This window comes from Lithobates pipiens, unplaced genomic scaffold, assembly GCF_037356315.1.
Source record: "Lithobates pipiens isolate NorthernLeopardFrog02 unplaced genomic scaffold, aLitPip1_a1.2 Scaffold_13, whole genome shotgun sequence".
NCBI classification, from domain to species: Eukaryota; Metazoa; Chordata; class Amphibia; order Anura; family Ranidae; genus Lithobates; species Lithobates pipiens.
The window spans coordinates 145,653,706-145,674,575 of NW_027507718.1; the positions used below are offsets into that span (position 1 = coordinate 145,653,706).

Genomic DNA, 20,870 nt, shown 5'->3' on the forward strand with positions numbered 1-20,870 from the left:
GAGTGGCCTTTCCTGTCGGAGATTCTGCGGAGAATGGGATTCCCCCTGGTGTTTATCCAATGGTTGCAGACTATATATTGTTCACCAACAGCTGCCATTCGTCTGGGGGGTCGTCTTTCTCCTGTTTTTGAGCTTGCTAGGGGTACACAGCAGGGCTGTCCTCTCCCTCTGGCCCTTTTTGCCTTTGTCATGGAACCGGTGGCTGAGGTACTACGTGTCTCGTCACACATTAAGGGACTCAGTCTGGCCAGGCTGGAGGAGAGGGTGGCCCTGTACGCAGACGACTTCCTCCTTTTTCTAAATTATGTTGGCTCCTCTCTGCAAGGAGCATTGTTGGTCCTGGGAAAATTTTCTGAGGTGACAGGGCTTAAGGCCAATTGGTCAAAGTCGCAATTGCTTGCCATTGATGCGGATGCTAAAAGAGAAGCTTTTGCCTCTCTTTAGTTACAATTGGGTGGACGAATTTACTAATTCAAATATCTTTAGCTGTCTCATGCTTTTAGGGCCCAGTTTCCACCAGGCGAGGGGCAGCTGGTGCAATCTGACTTGGAAAGGATTTTGGGCTTTGACTGCACCAACAAACTCGCATCCGTGCTCTATGCACATCTCCTCCGGGTCTCATCTCCTGAGTTGTCCAGGCTCCGTCAGCAATGGGGCCAAGATGTTCTAGAGCTGGACTCCGAGGATTGGGAGGAAGTATGGGACTTCCCATTTAAAATACTGGTTTCCTTGAGAGATTGCCTCATTCAGTACAAGATTGTTCATAGAGCACATCTCACTCCCGCTCGGATGCACAGGATGAGGTCTTCCCTCTTCCCGGAGTGCTGGCGGTGTGATCATGCTCCAGGGAACTACATTCACATCTTATGGTCCTGCCTGGTAATTTCAGTTTTTTTGGTCACAAATCCTCATGGAGGTGAATGAACTACTAAGTATCTCTATTGTCCCATCCCCAAGAATATGCCTGTTGGGGCTGATGGAGGACCTGGTGCCCAGGGTGACTGAGAAAACCCTGTTGGGTCTCTTGCTGTTCTATGCCAGGAAGTCCATCGTCCTATGCTGGAAGCGGAAAACTTCTCCCTCTATAGGTATATGGAAAACACTTATTAATAATGTGATACCCCTATACAAAGATACCTATATTCATAGAGGCTGTCTGAAAAAATATGACAGCGTCTGGTCTAAGTGGTTGGCGGAACCCTCCACTGCTGCAGCAGACTAAGGCCACACGGGCGGATTGTCTGCCCAACTTAGTCCGCTGAACCGTGTTTCAGCGGACAATCCGCTCGTGTGTGGGCTTCAGCTGACTTTTTCAGCGGACAGTCTGACTGACTAAGTCTTTCGGAATTTCCGTAATTTTGTCCGTCCAAACTTACTATTGGACGTCGTTTTTCTAGTCCCGTCGTACGTGCTGTACACGTCATCGCGCAAGCTTTCAGCGGACTGTCTGTTCATCGTGTGTGGTCAAGTCCGTTCATTCAAATGTTGGACGGACTGTCTGTCGGATTGTCTGACGAACTTAGTTGGGCAGACAATCCGCCCGTGTGTAGGCGGCCTAATAGGTTTCTCGCTATCTGATGACCTCCCTTGAAGTCTTGATATACCAACCCTTGCCAGCACAGTAACTTAGGCGAGCTAGTTAACTATCAACCTACCCCTGGAGCGTGAGCCAGGCCCGCACATGGATGATGGTATATTCTGGTGGGCGCAAATAATCTAACATTTCTTAATTCTGTTATGCTGACATGCGACCCCTGCGCGGGTCCCACTCTTGATGTTAGCCAGATGTTGACTGTACTGTTGTATGTTTGTTTTGTCTATGTGTTTGCTAAAAGCAAAATAAAAAGATAAAAATATATATATATATATGCAGCAGCTGTGAGCACTGTATAAACTGTATATAGCCTTAGTTACATACAGTATACAGCACTGTGTTCTGTCCTACTCCTGACACAAGATCAAGTCAGGCTGTTCAGCCATTCACAGAACGCTTTATATTCTATGAATGAATACAAAGCTTCCTCTGATTAGCTGAAATGACATGATCCTCCCACTTCTCAACCATAGCCAATCAGAGGACTGAGCATTCTTCAGCCAAACTCCATTTTGTACTAGAAGTGGGATGGAAACTTCCTGTCCTACTGCTGGAACACAGCTCTGCATACTGTATGTAACTGAGGCTGCATAATGTTTATACAGTACTCACAACAACTGCATCTGTAGGTGAAGGTAACAGTTAATTTGGACCAGCTTAATCGAAGCAAACTATTTAAAGTTCACTGAAACTATGGAACTGTTGCTAAAAATAAAGAAAAGGTTTAACTGTAAATGGCAAAAGGCAACTGACTTTCTGAAATGTATTTAGGATTCAAAGATCTACGTTTAATATTCATTTTGCTCCCCTAAGCAAGTAGCTTTTGCATATATAGTGAAATATAACAAGGAACGCAAATAATGACAAATTAAATCTGACACGAAAAAAAATCTCTGAACAATATTAAACATGTGCCACTAAAGAAAGACATACTGAATGCTTGTTTTCACCTTACTGAATAATAACATGGAGTGGTATCTCTACACTTGGGTTTGTTAACTCTATTAGGTACATATTTATTGTGTAAAATATTTACTATGTACCCCTGGTGTGTGTTAAATTACAATTGAATTCTCCTAAAGCATATACAGTTTTGCATGTACCCAATAAATGTGTATCTTCTATTTCAAAACAATGGCTCATGCCTTCAAAATAATTTGTTTAAATAGATTTACATTTGATATTGGTATAATAGAAATACCTTACATTACTCAGAAGTATCTCCAAGAGTACTTTTACCACATATTGAGATTCACTTGCCTATATACTACCACAGTAAAAGTAAAGTATATGTGTTTCTGCTGTTTTTGAGCTCTGAGTCTCTTGAGTTATTTTATAGTTATAGCAATAGTAATTACTAAAATAGGAATAACAGGAAAAAGCTTACCGCTGCCCACCACCAAGCATCAGGAATACTGGTAAAATTAGTCCCAGGTATATCATGCTCCACAGAATGCATAAGAGCAGAGAATGTAAACACCCCCATGGCAATAAACAAGAATAAACAACAAACTTGTTGATAGCATTGGCGGATGGTGAAACCAAAAGCTCTGAGCCCTGTGGAATGACGGGCCAGTTTTAGTATTCGAAATATGCGCATTAGACAGATAATTTTTAGCACCTTTCCAAACTGTCCCACTTGCTCCATTTTTTCAATATCATCACGGTGCACATGTATGTCTGCTTCTTCTGAGAACCTTTCAAATATGACCTGAATGTAAAATGGCAAAATAGCAATAAGGTCAACGATATTCAACACTGTTTTCAGGAATCGTTTTATATCTGAAGCTGAAAATAATCTCATAATATATTCCGTGGTGAAAAAAATGACACAGATAACTTCCAAATGTTCCATATAAGATTTACCATAAACATTCATGTGTTTCAGTTCCTCTACTGTGCTTAGACACATGGTAACAACAGAGACTAAAACAAAAATGCTGGATACTATGGCAACAATTTTGGCTGGAATGGATGAGTATGGGTTTTCTACTAGATTCCAAATTTTTTTTCGCACACCACCAAACCACTTGCCTTCAAAGTACTTTTCGTGGTCAAGATAATCAATTTCGGCTTCAAGTTCCCTCTGTATTTTAAGATGCTCATTCATCTCATCCTGATGTTCTTCAAAAAGACTTCTGCAACATTTCTGTGTGTAGTTTAAATTAATGCCCCAATATTCTATTTCCTCAAGAAAATTAGCTGGGCACAACTCATCCATTATCCATAGAATACCACTGTGGTAGAAATGGAAAATATAGCAAAAAACAGATGGATCCCGATCAAAAAAATATTCATTTCTCTGCACTGAGAAGTCATCACAAAAGTCCAGCCTCTTGATTGGGTCAACACAAGTTGCCATTCTTCCAATTCTAGTAACAGGGTATCGTGCTGCTGCATGGCAATTGATCTGAAACTGTTTTCCTCCAACATTGAGATTAAGGAAAAGGTAATTCGTTTTTGTTGTTGAATACACAAAGTTGGGTTTTTCTTGGTCAGAATTCCTCTCTGGAATAGTGAAGCAACAAGTTCCAGTGTATATATCAATCAGACTGTGAGTGTGATCTCCAATCTTTACATTAGCATACGGGCCTTTTCGTCTGATACATACATCCTTCATGGTCAAAACCTATATGACACAGCAAAAAATTGTTTAAATGGGAGATGGGAATGTTGTAGCAGTGGATGGTTGCCTTCTTTGCATGTCCTAACAACAGTTCTTTTTTTACATCTAATGTAATCCTTTTCTGGAATAAAAGCGGATAGAAGAGATGATTTAACAACGGCTGTCATGGTTAAAAACAGCTTTTCTTTAATAGGATTGGTCAAGTGTCACATAAGTACATCAAGAGCCAAACAGATTAATTATATTAACCCTGTAATTGCCAGGGCTCATTTTTACATGAAACAGTGGAGTATGATACTTTAAATTGCAAGGTGGCTAAAGATAAACAAACGTTTCAAATGCTTCTCTGCTGGCAGTTTCTCTCGGAGTCAGTCCACAGCAGGTATATCCACAGTAAGTTGCAGATGTCCCCAAACTGTTGGTTTTTTTTTTTTCTTTTACTTGAAAACAAATTTAGAAAGCAGCTTTATTCAATTATAGGAGAATATAATAGTTTTGGTAAGGGCATACTTATGTTTTGAAGGTGCTTTGTACCAATGGCAATGCTGCATGTCTAATTGCTGGTACAAGAAGGACCCTTGAGCAGAGAGTTACCTCATCCATAGAAATGGAGTTTGTATCTATATGCTGAGTAAAAGCTATTGTATAGATTGTAGTGTACCTCAAGCACCAATATACTGTAGATTACAGGAGTTTCAATCTAGTTTTAGATCCTATGTTTGACACCTTGAATCTGCCTTTTAAAACACCTGTTTAGCGCATTTGCATGCCGCGTTTAGTGGCGTTTTACCGCGCTTGCGTCTAGAAGCATTTAGTTAAGATAACATCATAAGACCCTCCCCAAGCTCAAAAAACTGTATTATTTAACAATTTCAGCCATTTTGTGAGACAAGAGTGAGTAGCAGAAGCTGAGAGAGCAGCCGTGTACTTGTATTTAGCATGTCACTTGCCACGTCGCCTGCCACAAGTTACGGATTGTCCCTTGCCACACGTTGTGGATTGTCCACTTGCCACGTCACCTGCCACAAGTTGCAGATTGTCCACTTGGCACATCACCTGCCACAAGTTGCAGATTGTCCACTTGCCACGTCACCTGCAACAAGTTGCGGATTGTCATTTTCCACGTCACCCGCCACACATTGCGGATTGTCACTTGCCACGTTACCTGCCACAAGTTGCTTGTTCAAATCTAAGAACATATGGGTCAAATTCCAATTATACTTTGGATAACAGCAATGCTAGTGATGTATTGGATTGGATCAAGGGCTCATTAGGGCATATAAATGGTCTATAAATCATTGCAAGCAATTTGCGTCTGAAACGTGACAATCTGCCTAAAAATGGCAATAAACAAGACTGTGTACATGGTCACATAGGATAACATTGCATGAGTTTAGGGGCAGTTGAAAAAAGTGTCCAACTGCCTCTGAACGAACGTTTAGCAGCGTCCCATGTACATGGTTATTGTTATTATTATTTTCTGTATTGTTTCTTTTGAGTGAAATCCCTGGTGTTCCTGCCAGTCCCTCTGCTTACCTATTAACCACTTAAGGACCGGAAGGATTTATCTTCTTAATAACCAAAGCACTTTTTACAATTTGGCACTGGGCTGCTTTAACTGGTAATTGCGCAGTCATGCAATACTGTACCCAAACAATATTTGACAACAATATTATAGAGCTTTCTTTTGGTGGTATTTGATCACCTCTGGTATTTTTATTTTTTGCGATATAAACAAAAAAGACAGAAAATTTAGAAAATAAATTATTATTTCTACTTTTTGTTATAAAAAAAATTCAATAAGCTAAATTTTAGTCATACATTTAGGCCAAAATGTATTCAGCCATGTCTTGGGTAAAAAAAAAATTCAATAGGCGTATATTTATTGGTTGCGCAAAATTTATAGCGTCTACAAACTAAAAGCTGCGTAAAGTCAGGAGGGTATGATACTGGACGAGAAGGCCTGGCTCACAGTCTCCATTCTAATTCATCCCAAAGGTGTTCTATTGGGTTGAGGTCAGGACTCTGTGCAGGTCAGTCAAGTTCCTCAACCCCCAAACTCGCTCATCCATGTCTTTATGGACCTTGCTTTGTGCGCTGGTGTGCAGTCATGTTGGAAGGGGCCATCCCCAAACTGTTTCCACAAAGTTGGGAGCAAGAAATTGTACAATATGCTGATGTCTTAAGAGTTCCCTTCACTGGAGATGTTAAAATGACAGGGCAGTAAACCTCCAAATTACCCCATTTTGGAAAGTAGACACCCAATGAAATTGCTGAGAGTCATGTTGAGCCAATTGAATAAGTGATTGAAAAATGACAGAGAAAAAAAAACACATGCCATGGGTATATGGGGAAACCACATGTGTGAGACTTTTTGGGAGCTTAGCCACGTATAGAACCCTGAAAATCAATCACCGTCTTCAGGATTTCTAAGGGCATACATTTTTGATTTCACTCCTCACTACCTATCACAGTGTCGGAGGCCATGAAATGCCAAGATAGCACAAAACCTCCCTACATATGACCCCATTTTGGAAAATAGACACCCCAAGCTATTTACTGAGAGGCATATTGAGTCCATGGAATATTTTATATTTTGCCACAATTTCCAGGAAAATTACACATTTTTTATTTATTGTTTACACAAAGTTGTCACTAAATGATATATTGCTCAAACATGTCATGGGTATATGTGAAATGACACCCCAAAGTACATTCTGCTGCTTCGTTTGTAGAGAATTCCGATCGGACAAAGTGCCACGCATGAGATCAAATTCCTAGACCAAAGCTATTGGCTACTAGCCTGAACGTAGTCCCGTCGTAACTAAATAACGTCATCACGTTACGAATGATCGGATTTTCCGACAACTTTGTCCGACCGCGTGTATGCAACACCAGTTTCGGACAAAGTCCGTCGGAAAAAAACAGACTGATTTTGTTGTCGTGATGTCCGACCATGTGTACAAGGGCTAAGAGTCTTTTAAAGATATCCATACCCCCTGCATACTCCACTAATTGTGGGAGAGAGTTCCACATCCTTATTGCCCTAATAGTGAAGAACCCCCTACGCCAGTGTTTCTCAACCGGGGTTCTGCGGAACCCTAGGGTTCCTCGAGAAGTCCCCAGGGGTTCCGCGGCAATCTACCCATCAATCATAGACAGCTGACGGGTAGATTGAGTCTAAGCCAAAATGCAGAGTAGCGCGGGAAGCGGCTGTAATAAGCCCTCTCATGACATGATCCTTCCCGCTGGCCCCTCCTTTCCTCCCATCCACCCTAGGTGATGTCACATAGAAGCACCTGGGGTGGATAGGGGAAAGGAGGGTCCAGCGGGAAGGAATGCGCTATGAGAGGTCTTTTTACAGCCCCTTTGCACGATACTCTGCATTTGAAACTGCTGCTGTTGCCACCCGTGTCCTGTACACTTCTGTATACCCGTGCCCTCTACCCTCATGTTTCCTGTTCCCTGCTGTATGCCAATGCCCAGCAGTGTGCCCGTGCCATGTACCCTACTGTATACCCATATCCTCATGTTTCCTGTGCCCTGGTGTATACCAGTGACCCGAACCCTGCTGTATACCTATACCTCATGTATCCTGTGCCCTGCTGTGTGCCCGTGTCCTCTATCCTGCTGTATACCCATGCCCTGTACCCTCATGTTTCCTGTACCTTGCTATATACCGTGTCCCATACCCTGCTGTATGCCAGTGCCCTGCTGTGTGCCCGTGTCCTGTACCCTGCTGTATACCTGTACCCGCATGTTTCCTGTGCCCTGCTGTATACCGTGTTCTGTACCTTGCTGTATGCCAGTGCCTTGTACCCTGCTTTATACCCATTTCCTATACCCTGCTGTAAACTCATGGCCTGTAGCCTGCTGTATGCCAGTGCCGTTCTATGTGCCTGTGTCCTGTACCCTGCTGTGTGTCCATGTCCTTTACCCTGCTGTATGGCTTGTGCCCTGCACCGCCCTCTCCCTTGTTGTGTGCTTGTGTACTGTATTATATTGTGTGCCCTGCTATGTGCCCTGTACCATGTTGTATACCCTGCATTGTGCCCTGTACCATATTGTGTGCCCTGTACCGTGTTGTATACCCTGCTGTGTGTCCTGTACCCTGAACCATGTTGTATACCCTGCTGTGTGCCCTGTACCCTGCTATGTCTTGTACCATGTTGTGTACTCTGCTGTGTGCCCTATACCCTGCTGTGTTCCCTGTACCATATTGTGTGCCCTGGTGTGCCTTGTATCATGTTGTGTGTCCTGTACCATGTTGTTGACCCTGTTGTGTACCCTGTATGCTGCTGTGCACCCTGTTTCATGCTGTGTGACTTGTATAATATTGAGTGCCCTGTACCATGTTTTGTGTGTGTGTACCCTGCTATGTGCCCTGTACCATGCTGTGTGCCCCATGCCTTGCTGTGTGCCTTGTGATATGCCCTGCTGTGTATCCCATGTTCTGCTGTTTACTCCTTGGTGTGCACTATGCCCTGCCATGAGACCCATGATGTGCCCTATGCCCTGCTGAATGCCCGTGTTCTGCTGTGTGCCCTATGATGTGCCTGTCAGAAACCATGAAACAGACTGAGACAGAAGTACAATCAAATCACACTTGTTTATTAATAAATATAAAAAGGTAAATAGAAAAAAACGTCGTCAAGCATAGCCAGAGTCCTGTAGCCAGATCGGGTAGTCAGCCAGTCCAAAGTTCATTAACCAGATCGGGTAATCAGCCAGGCCGGAAGTCAGGGATCCAAGGAGAGCAACCGCAAGCAGGATAAGAAGCCAGGTGGGATGTCAGCAAGCCAGTCTTGAAACAAACAGCAGGAGATGGTTCCCTGTGATGTGACCAACGCGAAGGCATATGAAAAAGTGAGCAGGAAGACTTTAAATAGGCAGGTCAGACGAGCATCATCGGGAAGAGCTGGTAACTGTGGAAAGAAAAGAGAGCTGGCAATTAGCCGACAGCTCAGCGGCCATCCCAGAGGAGGAAGGGCTAAGCCAGCCCTGACAGTGCCCAATGTTCTGCTGTGTGCTCCATAATGTGTTCTGCTGTGTCCCTCTGTAATTTTCCCTTGTGGTTCTCCATAATGTGCCCTGCTGCCCCCCCTGTATTGTGTCCTGACCTCCTGTGCGCTGTCCGGCTGCCCTCTGTACACTGATTACATCAAGTTAAACCCAGAATTGAGCATTTGTGCAGAAGAAAAACAGCACAAGTCACACATAAAATAGGTAAGTTCTAATATTTATTTATTTTATTTTTTTTCTAATATTTATTTTTATTCTATTTCTTAAAATGATTGTTGTCATATCACAGGTCGCTAATCACAGCAATGTTCTATGAGCTGTAGACCTGAACGCTATTTTAGGGGTTCCCCGAGATCTCAAACCAACTTTTGCCAGGGATTCCTCAACGATAAAAAGGTTGAGAAACACTGCCCTACGCAGTTTGATGTTAAATTGCTTCTCCTCCAGTCTCATTGCGTGGCCCTGTGTCCTTTTACACTTCCTAGGACTGAATAGTTTATTTCCTATGCTGGGATCCCCACTGAAATATTTGTAAATCAATATCATGTCCCCTCTCAAGTCCCCTCACAGCAAGAATAAATTTAGTGTTTGTAGCCGTTCCTCGTAATTGAGGTCCTCCAGTCCCCTTATTAGTTTTGCTGCCCGTCTTTGGACTCTCCAGCTCATCCCTTTCGAGGACTGGTGACCGGAACTGAATGGAAAACTGCAGATGACGTCTGACCAGAACTTTATAAAGTGTCAGAATTATAGTTTTGCCCCTGGAGTGTATCCCCTTTTTTATGCATGCTAATATTCTGCCTGCTTTGGTAGCTGCAGCTTGGCACTGCATGCTGTTGTTCAATCTGTCATCTATTAGCACCTTGGTCTGGCAGGAACATCCTCTCATAAACCCATGTTGATTACCACTAATTATATTCTTCTTCTCAGTAAATCTTTGGATATAATCCCTAATCATCCCCTCCAATAATTTACCCACTACTGATGTTAGGCTGACTGGCCTATAATTCCCAGGAATGTGACCCTTTTTTGAATATTGGTACCACATTGGTTTTTCTCCAATCAGTTGGTACCAATCCTGTCACTATGCTGTCCACAAAGATTAGGAAACAATGACCTAGCTATAACTTGACTGAGTTCTCTGTGGACTGCCTGGTGTAAGCCATCTGGTCCTGGTGATTTATGTCAAGTTTATTAAGTCTTTTGTTGACTCCAGCTTCTGTTAGCCACGTGGTTAGGGGTATGTTGTGTCACTTAACACTGCAGTCGCTGTCAGTAAACCCTTCCTTTTCCTGCATAAAAACTGTGGAGAAAAATGCATTTAGCACAGTTGCCTTCTTTGTATCTTCTGTAACCATCCTTCCATCCTCATCTTTTAAGTGTGCAATGTGCTCCAATTTTGTCTTTTTAATTCAATATATTGTGGGAGAATTAGCTTGTGGGGACCACCTTTTTCTGAAGGACAGTCAGCAAACGGGCACTTATTTAAAATCTGGCGGATGCCAGGTTTATTTCCAGGAGGTTTGCAAAATAAAAACAAACAGTAAATTAAATCCTTGCCATCTGGCACTAACCAAATAAATAGCCTCCTCTCTATACAGTGTGGGGCTGGGCCCCGTCACCCACAAAACATGCGGAAAAGCAAACCTTTTAGTCCAAAACCCAGAGCTCCTCTCACTCAGGTTCCTTTCTAAGCCCTTGTACACACGGTCGGAGAATCTGTCGGAATGAGTCTTATCGGACCGCGTCGTCAGATAATCCGACTGTGTGTGGTATGCATCGGACTGATTCCATCGGAATCTCTGTCCGATCCAAATTTCCAACATGTTGGAAAGATTTCCCGACCAAATGGGCCAGACGGACCTAATCCGATCATGTGTACAGCATTTTCATCGGACCAAGTGTCACGCATGCTCACATTCAAATTCCGACACGGAAGTGCTCGTTCAGGTAAAACTACTGCTCGTAAGCGATATAGCACATTCGTCACGCTGCAATGTTAAAAAATCAGTCATCAAGCGAATTCTCTTGTTCTTTACAATGCTGCAAGAACCAACTTCTTTTGATGCTCATAGTCACACACACTTCTCCCGAACGGATTTCATTACTCTTTTTTAACCATTTCAGTACTACAATTTTATTTTGCGTCACATCTACACAATGTTTGATTTTTTTTTTATATTTTTGGGATTTTTTTTGGGGGGGGGGGGGGGGCTTCCCTAAAAATATCATTTAAAGACACTTTGCTCATTTATCCTTATTTTTATTTATTTTTTTGTGTAAACTTACAACAACAACATTATTTTTTTTTGCAATTTTGTTTTTCTTTTTTAATCTACAGGAGGTTGTTTAGTGTTAACACCACTTGTTATTTATTTCACGTTGTTTTTTGGAAATGTACCTGCCTGCTCACAAATAAACTGGCCTTTTGGAAGGAAAACACATACACAAGTATTTCATCCAAACAAAAAATACCTTTATTTCGGTGTCAGTAACAGATAAAGAGGGAGGCAGCAATGTTGAAACTGGGGAGATTTGTGAAGCATTTGGCCCCCAGGGCACACAGAAAATATTTCAAAGCAAAAATTGGTGGCCTGAGGAGTACGTATCTGAGGGAGAGAAGTCTGGTCCTGAAGTCCATGAAACGCGGAACAGCAGCAGATGACATCTATGTTCCCAGGCTGTGGTACTACAACAGGATGAATCTTCTGGTAGACCAGACTGAACCCAGGTCATCACTCTCTGGTCTTCCTTCAACGCTTCCTTCCAGGCTGTGGCTGTGGTGCTGGAGGTGTGGCAGAAGGAGGAGGAGGAGGAGGAGGAGCAGGGGCATGGGCCAAATGACACAAGTGTGATTCTCGTGTCATTTGGCCCAACAGACCCGTGTTGAGGGTGTGGATAATAACCTCCTCACACAAGATCTGTTGCCCCTGCTCCATTTTCTCCAGCTTGCACACAATCAAGGCAGCCAAGGCCTCTTGGTGTGTTGTTTTTGCTTGTAGTGCCGCAGAAGCCTCACCAACCAGCCTCAGTGCCGACTCCTCCACATTCCCCCCCTTTCTCGCCCTTCTGCGTGGAAGGCGGAGGGGAGGGACCTGGCATTCGGTGAGGCTCCTTTGGCTGCCCACCGCCTGGCTGCCGCTTACCCCCGCCTCCTCCTGGCTGCCACTTTCCACAGCCACCTCCTGGCTGCTGCATTCCACACCCTCCTGGTCCTGGCTGAGTTCTTCCTGTGTATGAAAAAGGGACATCGTTTGAGTTTTTGGTTCATCAAACACACACAATTTTTACATCAACACTGTTGCAAATTGTTAACCAATCGAAAAGACTATCATTCTGAGCCCAGCATTTTTCTTTCTTGTCGCAAAGGTTTTGGCCACTACTGTCTATTGATATGTGAAACACTTTCTAAAATCAGCAATTAGTGAGCAAAAATCAAGTTAACATCATTCATTTTGACTCCCCAAATATGTACAACAATACTATACCTGGCTCAAGCTGGGCTCCTCCAGTTCTTCCTGAGTGGAAGGCCCAGGTTGGGGCGTCGGAAGACTCAGCGGGTGTGGAATGGAGCATAGGACGCGTGGAAGGAAGAGTAGAGAGGGATTGTCTGGCCTCAGCCTGGTCTGACAGAAAACTCATCCTGTCATAATACCACAGGGTGGGAACATAAACCTGAGCTGCTGAATTTCCTGATTTCATCAACTTCAGCACCTTATTCCTCTTCTTCAGATATGTACTCCTGAGGTTCCCAATCTTCTTTTTGATATATTTATCATCTGCCCTGGGGACCACCGGCTTCACAAACTCAACCAGTTCCATTATTGCTGCCTGCCTCTTTGCTCTGCTACTGTATAAAGGATGGGTGTTTTGCCACAGGACTGGCAGGTCTCGATATTTATCGATAAATAGAGGGAGGAAGCTGTAATCATTAAAGCCGTCCATGTCTGCAAGACACAACACAAGACAAACACTAATGTCAGGCTAAACTCCACTAATGCAGGCCTCAATCTAGAAGCAGTGTAGCCTAGTGATGTGCCAAGTTCAAAATTGTACCTTTGTTGGCGCGTTCGTTGCCTCAGCTTCTCCCTCTGTTCACAGATCGTACGGACGACACACGCGTGTTACGTTTTATATACAGTGCGCATGCATGCAACTCCGCCCGCCCCTGACGTTCTTTCCAGACTATTGAGGTGAGGAAAGGCCGGAGCTTGAAACGTCCCGATCCAGGAAGACAAGATTTCAGGCCGCAAATATGTCTTTTGGAGAGATGTTGGAGATGGTCGACATATTGAACAGGACCGACTATGATGTGAAATATGGACCTTACCCAAACCCAAATATCAGAAAGGCCAAGATCATGAATCAAGTTGTGAAGTGTCTTCTGCCTAATTTTGGGTTACACCGATCCATGGATCAACTGAGAAAACGCTGGTCAGACCTGAAACTGAGGGAGCACGAGCAGTACATAAGGATCAAGCGTGTTCTGGACAAAAGTAAGTAGATGTGTGTTCATATGATTATTCTTGCTTGCATACATGCTCCATGTGCTTTGAGTTCATGTTGTGCATTTTAAAATGGCCACTTTCAAGTTCATGGTTTCATTAGTTCGTAGGAAACATCGTTATGCAGATAAGTATTCAAGCTGAACACAGTGTCCCCAATAATGTTCTGACCTTGAAGCTCGGCCCAAATAAACAATTGAACAACACTTCCAAACAATGTTTCATATTGTTAATTATGCCCTCTGTGTGATAATTATTGAATTTTTACAAATCTCATAGGGGAGAGAAGACTCGGCAAGTATGAGGACACCAGGGACCCCACCCCTCACAAAGAAGGACAACTTCCAAAAGAACAAACAGAGGAGCAGGAGGAGGAGGAGGAGGAAGGAGAGATCGTGCAGGATGTACAAATTGTCACCACAACAGGTGAGTGTCGGAGAACACAGTTTCCGGTAAGCTCATCAATGTATGTCATCATATTTAACCACTTTCAGACCGGACCATTTTGCTGGTCAATGACCAGAGGTCTTTTTACAATTTGGCACTGCGCTGCTTTAACTGGTAATTGCGCGGTCATGCAATGTTGTACCCAACAAAATTTGGTGTTTAGTGTCTGAGATGAAGGGGTTGCAGCCCCAAAGCATGTACATTGATCCCCCATGATGGGAGCTAGCACATGTTGACACACTGCATGCATCTTCCAAATTGTGATTTTTCTGGGGTGACACCCCATGTGATGAAGGCAAGATCAGGCCAGTTTGTACATACTCATGTCTGATATTGTCTTCACTAGGGATGAGCTTCGTGTTCGAGTCGAACGTACGTTCGACTCGAACATTGGCTGTTCGGGCGTTCGGCGAAATCCGAACTCTTGTTCGTTCGCGTCAAAATTCGTATGGCGCACGCGGACCACAATGCACTGCGATGGCGCAGTGCATTGCTGGCTCATGATTGGCCAAGCATGCACTGTGACCCCGCATGCTTGGCCAATCGCAGCGCCAGCAGCGAGGAGAGCCATGATTGGCCACAGGCATCCTGCCTGTGGCCAATCATAGCTCAGGCTGTGTAGTGCATGCCACACACTATATAAGGCCGCCTTTGAGGCGGCCTAGTGTAGTGTGTTGGCATCTGAAGCAGTGGGTGTTCTGTGTACCTTCAACACAGTTACACACCAATCGTTTTTGGCTGATTTCCTATCTTGCTCTTGTGTAGTGGTTATTCTCTGTGCCCTGACCGCAGTATACACCACTATATTCACCTCACCTATATAGCTAGTGATCTAGCTTTAATAATAGAGCTTGCAGTCAGTAGTGTTAGGAGATAGTGTGTGCTGTTTGCGTGCTCTGTACCCAGTACATACCGCTATAATCCACCTACATAGCTGTTCTCTATTTGGGCCCAATTGCCATCTGCAGGAGTTATTGGAAGTTGTGTGTGCTTCCAGCACAGCACAGTATACATCTGTATATACCCGTTTAACTCTGCTGTTTTCTGGTTATTGTCTGCGTGCCCTGACCGCAGTATACACCGTGATATTCACCTCACCTATATAGCTAGTGATCTAGCTTTAATAATAGAGCTTGCAGTCAGTAGTGTCAGGAGATAGTGCGTGCTGTCTGCGTGCTCTGTACCCAGTACATACCGCTATAATCCACCTACATAGCTGTTCTCTATTTGGGCCCAATTGTCATCTGCAGGAGTTATTGGAAGTTGTGTGTGCTTCCAGCACAGCACAGTATACATCTGTATATACCCCTTTAACTCTGCTGTTTTCTGGTTATTGTCTGCGTGCCCTGACCGCAGTATACACCGTGATATTCACCTCACCTATATAGCTAGTGATCTAGCTTTAATAATAGAGCTTGCAGTCAGTAGTGTCAGGAGATAGTGCGTGCTGTCTGCGTGCTCTGTACCCAGTACATACCGCTATAATCCACCTACATAGCTGTTCTCTATTTGGGCCCAATTGCCATCTGCAGGAGTTATTGGAAGTTGTGTGTGCTTCCAGCACAGCACAGTATACATCTGTATATACCCGTTTAACTCTGCTGTTTTCTGGTTATTGTCTGCGTGCCCTGACCGCAGTATACACCGTGATATTCACCTCACCTATATAGCTAGTGATCTAGCTTTAATAATAGAGCTTGCAGTCAGTAGTGTCAGGAGATAGTGCGTGCTGTCTGCGTGCTCTGTACCCAGTACATACCGCTATAATCCACCTACATAGCTGTTCTCTATTTGGGCCCAATTGTCATCTGCAGGAGTTATTGGAAGTTGTGTGTGCTTCCAGCACAGCACAGTATACATCTGTATATACCCCTTTAACTCTGCTGTTTTCTGGTTATTGTCTGCGTGCCCTGACCGCAGTATACACCGTGATATTCACCTCACCTATATAGCTAGTGATCTAGCTTTAATAATAGAGCTTGCAGTCAGTAGTGTCAGGAGATAGTGCGTGCTGTCTGCGTGCTCTGTACCCAGTACATACCGCTATAATCCACCTACATAGCTGTTCTCTATTTGGGCCCAATTGTCATCTGCAGGAGTTATTGGAAGTTGTGTGTGCTTCCAGCACAGCACAGTATACATCTGTATATACCCGTTTAACTCTGCTGTTTTCTGGTTATTGTCTGCGTGCCCTGACCGCAGTATACACCGTGATATTCACCTCACCTATATAGCTAGTGATCTAGCTTTAATAATAGAGCTTGCAGTCAGTAGTGTCAGGAGATAGTGCGTGCTGTCTGCGTGCTCTGTACCCAGTACATACCGCTATAATCCACCTACATAGCTGTTCTCTATTTGGGCCCAATTGCCATCTGCAGGAGTTATTGGAAGTTGTGTGTGCTTCCAGCACAGCACAGTATACATCTGTATATACCCGTCTAACTCTGCTGTTTTCTGGTTATTGTCTGCGTGCCCTGACCGCAGTATACACCGTGATATTCACCTCACCTATATAGCTAGTGATCTAGCTTTAATAATAGAGCTTGCAGTCAGTAGTGTCAGGAGATAGTGCGTGCTGTCTGCGTGCTCTGTACCCAGTACATACCGCTATAATCCACCTACATAGCTGTTCTCTATTTGGGCCCAATTGTCATCTGCAGGAGTTATTGGAAGTTGTGTGTGCTTCCAGCACAGCACAGTATACATCTGTATATACCCCTTTAACTCTGCTGTTTTCTGGTTATTGTCTGCGTGCCCTGACCGCAGTATACACCGTGATATTCACCTCACCTATATAGCTAGTGATCTAGCTTTAATAATAGAGCTTGCAGTCAGTAGTGTCAGGAGATAGTGCGTGCTGTCTGCGTGCTCTGTACCCAGTACATACCGCTATAATCCACCTACATAGCTGTTCTCTATTTGGGCCCAATTGCCATCTGCAGGAGTTATTGGAAGTTGTGTGTGCTTCCAGCACAGCACAGTATACATCTGTATATACCCGTTTATCTCTGCTGTTCTATAAAAAAGGCATCTGCAGGAGTTAGTGGGTGTTGTGTGCCTCCAGCACAATATAAACTACCCAACTACTGTTTTACCCAACTCCCTTCAGGCCATTACCATGTCTGGAAGGCCAGCAAGGAGAGGCAGACAGGCGCGAGCCGATAAAAGAGGGCAAGCAGGCTCTGTGTCTAGAGACAACAGTGCTGGTCGTGGACGCGGTGCATTGTCATCAGCACGTGGCCATGGGACATGCTTGTCCTTCTTTTCTGCAGCTGGACATGTTGAACCGCAACATGCCAACGACTTGGTAGAGTGGATGACCAAGCCCTCTTCATCCTCCTCATCCTCTCTCACCCAGTCTCAGGGTAGTAGCAAAGCAGCTGCCAACACATCGTCTTCCCTCCTCTCAATGTCATCATCAGTGACTCCTTCCCTAGACCCACCACGTCCTCCTGAGGAGTCTCCTGAATTCTTTGAGCACAGTGTTGGGTACATGCTCCAGGAGGATGCCTAGTGTTTGGTGGGCTCTGATGATGACACTCAGCTAGAGGAAGGCAGTAGCGTGAGCGCAGAGAGAGGGGATGCTCAAGAAGGACAGCAATCTGGCAGTCATGTTCCACAAGCTGCAGCATACTGCCAGGTTTAACGAGGCAGGATGCCCTCCGGGGGCCAGCTTAGGGGCAGCACACCGACTGAATCACACCGCAGAGCTCCGCCTGTGCAGAGCGCTTCCTCTGCGCGTTATTCTAAAAGTTCTTTGGTGTGGGCCTTTTTTGAGATGAGTGCATCAGATCGCACCGCTGCTATTTGCAACATATGTCTCAAGCGTATCTCACGTGGCCAAAACATCAGCCGCTTGGGCACCACATGCTTGACCAGACATATTTTGACCTGCCATGCAGCTCGTTGGCAAGCGTACCTCAAAGACCCACACCAAAGAACAAAGCGGACCTCTCCTTGCCCCTCATCAGCTGGCATCTCCAACCCCACTAGACCTTCAGTCCTCTCTGAAACCTGCTCTGAGAGGAATGAAGGTGTAGAATTAGGTGTGTCACAGCCAAGTGCTTCCGGGAACTCTGCTAGTGGTACATCCACATCCGATTATAGCAGGCAAATGTCCCTGCTGCTGGACCAGCGGAAGAAGTTTACTCCCAGCCATCCACATGCCCAGCGGTTGAATGCTAGCTTGGCTAAATTGCTAGCACTTCAACTGCTGCCTTTTCAGTTGGTAGACTCGGCCCCCTTCCGTGAGTTTGTACAATGTGCGGTTCCTCAGTGGCAGATCCCCAAACGCCACTTTTTCTCACGGAAGGCGATTCCGGCTCTCTACCGGCATGTGGAAGGCAATGTCCTTGCCTCGCTGGACAGGGTGGTCAGTGGTAAGGTGCATATTACTGCTGACTCATGGTCCAGCAGGCATGGACAGGGACGTTACCTGTCTTTCACGGCCCATTGGGTCACTCTTCTGGCTGCTGGGAAGGATGCAGGACAAGGTGCAGTAGTGTTGGAGGTTGTTCCGCCACCACGCCTCCAAAATGCTACTATTGGTTGTGACACACCTCTCTCCTCCACCCCCTCCTCTTCTTCTTCCTCCGTGGCCTCTTCCAGTGCTCTGTCCTCAGAACCAGCGGTGCTCCGTAGGCGTTGCAGGGGCTACGCAAGTACGCAGGCAAAACGATGCCATGCCGTGCTTGCGCTGGTTTGTTTGGGGGACAGGAGCCACACTGGGGCGGATGTTTTGTCAGCTCTGCAGGGGCAGGCCGAGAGGTGGTTGACGCCACGCCAGCTTAAGCCAGGAATGGTGGTTTGCGACAATGGCACCAACCTCCTCTCCGCCCTCCGACAGGGACAACTGACCCATGTGCCCTGTGTAGCTCACGTCCTTAACCTGGTGGTGCAGCGGTTCTTGGGCAGGTACCCCGGCTTACATGATGTCCTGAAGCAGGCCAGGAAAGTCTGTGTGCATTTCCGCCGATCATTTAATGCCTGTGCTCGGCTGGCTGAGCTCCAAAAGGAGTTGAACCTGCCCAAGAACCGCCTTATATGTGACATGCCCACCAGATGGAACTCAACATTGGCCATGCTGCAGCGGCTGCACACGCAGCAGAAGGCCATCAATGAGTACCTGTGCGACTATGGCACCAGGACAGGGTCAGGGGAGCTTGGTTTTTTCTCACCACGCCAGTGGGGCATGATCAGGGATGCATGCACTGTCCTGTCACCGTTTGAGGAGGCCACAAGGATGGTGAGCAGTGACAGTGCATGCATCAGTGACACTGTACCTCTTGTCCACCTCTTGGAGCATACGCTGCGTGGAATAATGGACAGGGCACTTGAGGCAGAACAGAGGCAGGAAGAGGAGGACTTCCTTGCCTCTCAAGGCCCCCTTTATCCAGACAGTGTTCCTGCTGTGCCACCCATCACACAGGAAGAGGGTGAGGAGGAGGAAGAGGAGGAGGAGGATGATTGTGTCAGCATGGAGGTGGAGGCTGGCACTCAGCATCAGCAACAGCAGTCTTATAGGGATGATTTACAGTCCCAAGAAACACGTGGACTTGTACGTGGCTGGGAGGAGGTAGCTGCGGATCATGTTGTCCTTAGTGACCCAGAGGACTCCGGACCGAATGCCTCAGCTAACCTACGCTGCATGGCCTCCCTGATCCTGCAAAGCCTGTGGAAGGATCCTCGTATTCTTCGGATCAAGGAGAGGGACCATTACTGGCTGGCCACTCTCCTTGATCCACGGTACAAGGGTAAGGTTGCCGACCTTATCTTGCCATCGCAGAGGGAGCAGAGGATGAGACATCTCCGGGAGGCCTTGCAGAAAGCTCTGTGCAACGCGTTCCCAGAGACTGGGAGGTCACAAACTCCTGGTCCTGGACAACGTGTTGCTGAGGCATCAGTCAGAAGGAGCGGTGGAGAAGGTGGCCGTCTGACTGATGCTTTCAGACAATTTTTTAGTCCGCAGCCCCAAGGTATGATTGGTTCCAGCACCCATCGCCAGCGTCTAATTTACATGGTGCAGGAATACCTAGGGGCAAGGTCAGACTTGGACACCTTTCCCACCGAAAATCCTCTGGCTTACTGGGTCTTGAGGATGGATCACTGGCCAGAGCTTGCACAGTATGCAATTGAGCTACTGGCCTGTCCTGCATCCAGCGTTCTTTCGGAACGCACCTTCAGTGCTGCTGGTGGCTTTGTTACCGATCACAGGGTGCGCCTGTCCACCGAATCAGTTGATCGACTGACCTTCATCAAGATGAATCAGTCTTGGATCACCCACAGCTACCAAGCACCTGAAGCTGATGTAACCGAATAATTTTTTTTGAAATATCACATCCCTTCAAGACTGCCTATGCTGATGCTGAGTGACTGTCCTGTTATGTTGATTGTCTATCCTCTTCCTCCTCCGCTGATATGTTGGAAGAACATTTTTGGTTCTGGGTGATGCCAGCAGCCCAATTTTTCTGCCCCTGTTTAACAGGGGCGTTTAAGTACAATTTTTGATGCAATGCTTTGCAGCAGGGCTAATTCCTGCAATAAAACTAGAGTATATGGCAGAGGTTGCAGTGTGATGGCACCAGCACCAGTGCCTAAGGCCCAATTTTTCTGCCCCTGTTTAACAGGGGCGTTTAAGTACAATTTTTGATGCAATGCTTTGCAGCAGGGCTAATTCCTG

General features: G+C 45.5%; 1 protein-coding gene across 1 annotated transcript in view; it reads right to left on the minus strand.

The window, feature by feature from the left end:
* LOC143974385 (potassium voltage-gated channel subfamily V member 2-like) overlaps positions 1 to 4,305 on the minus strand; it is a 142,561-nt gene extending 138,256 nt beyond the window's left edge. Inside the window, exon 1 of the mRNA XM_077475685.1 lies at positions 2,982 to 4,305. Coding sequence (XP_077331811.1) covers positions 2,982 to 4,214 — 1,233 coding nt within the window. The 5' untranslated portion in view covers positions 4,215 to 4,305. The remainder of the gene's footprint in view (positions 1 to 2,981) is intronic.
* Positions 4,306 to 20,870: the final 16,565 nt, after the last annotated feature.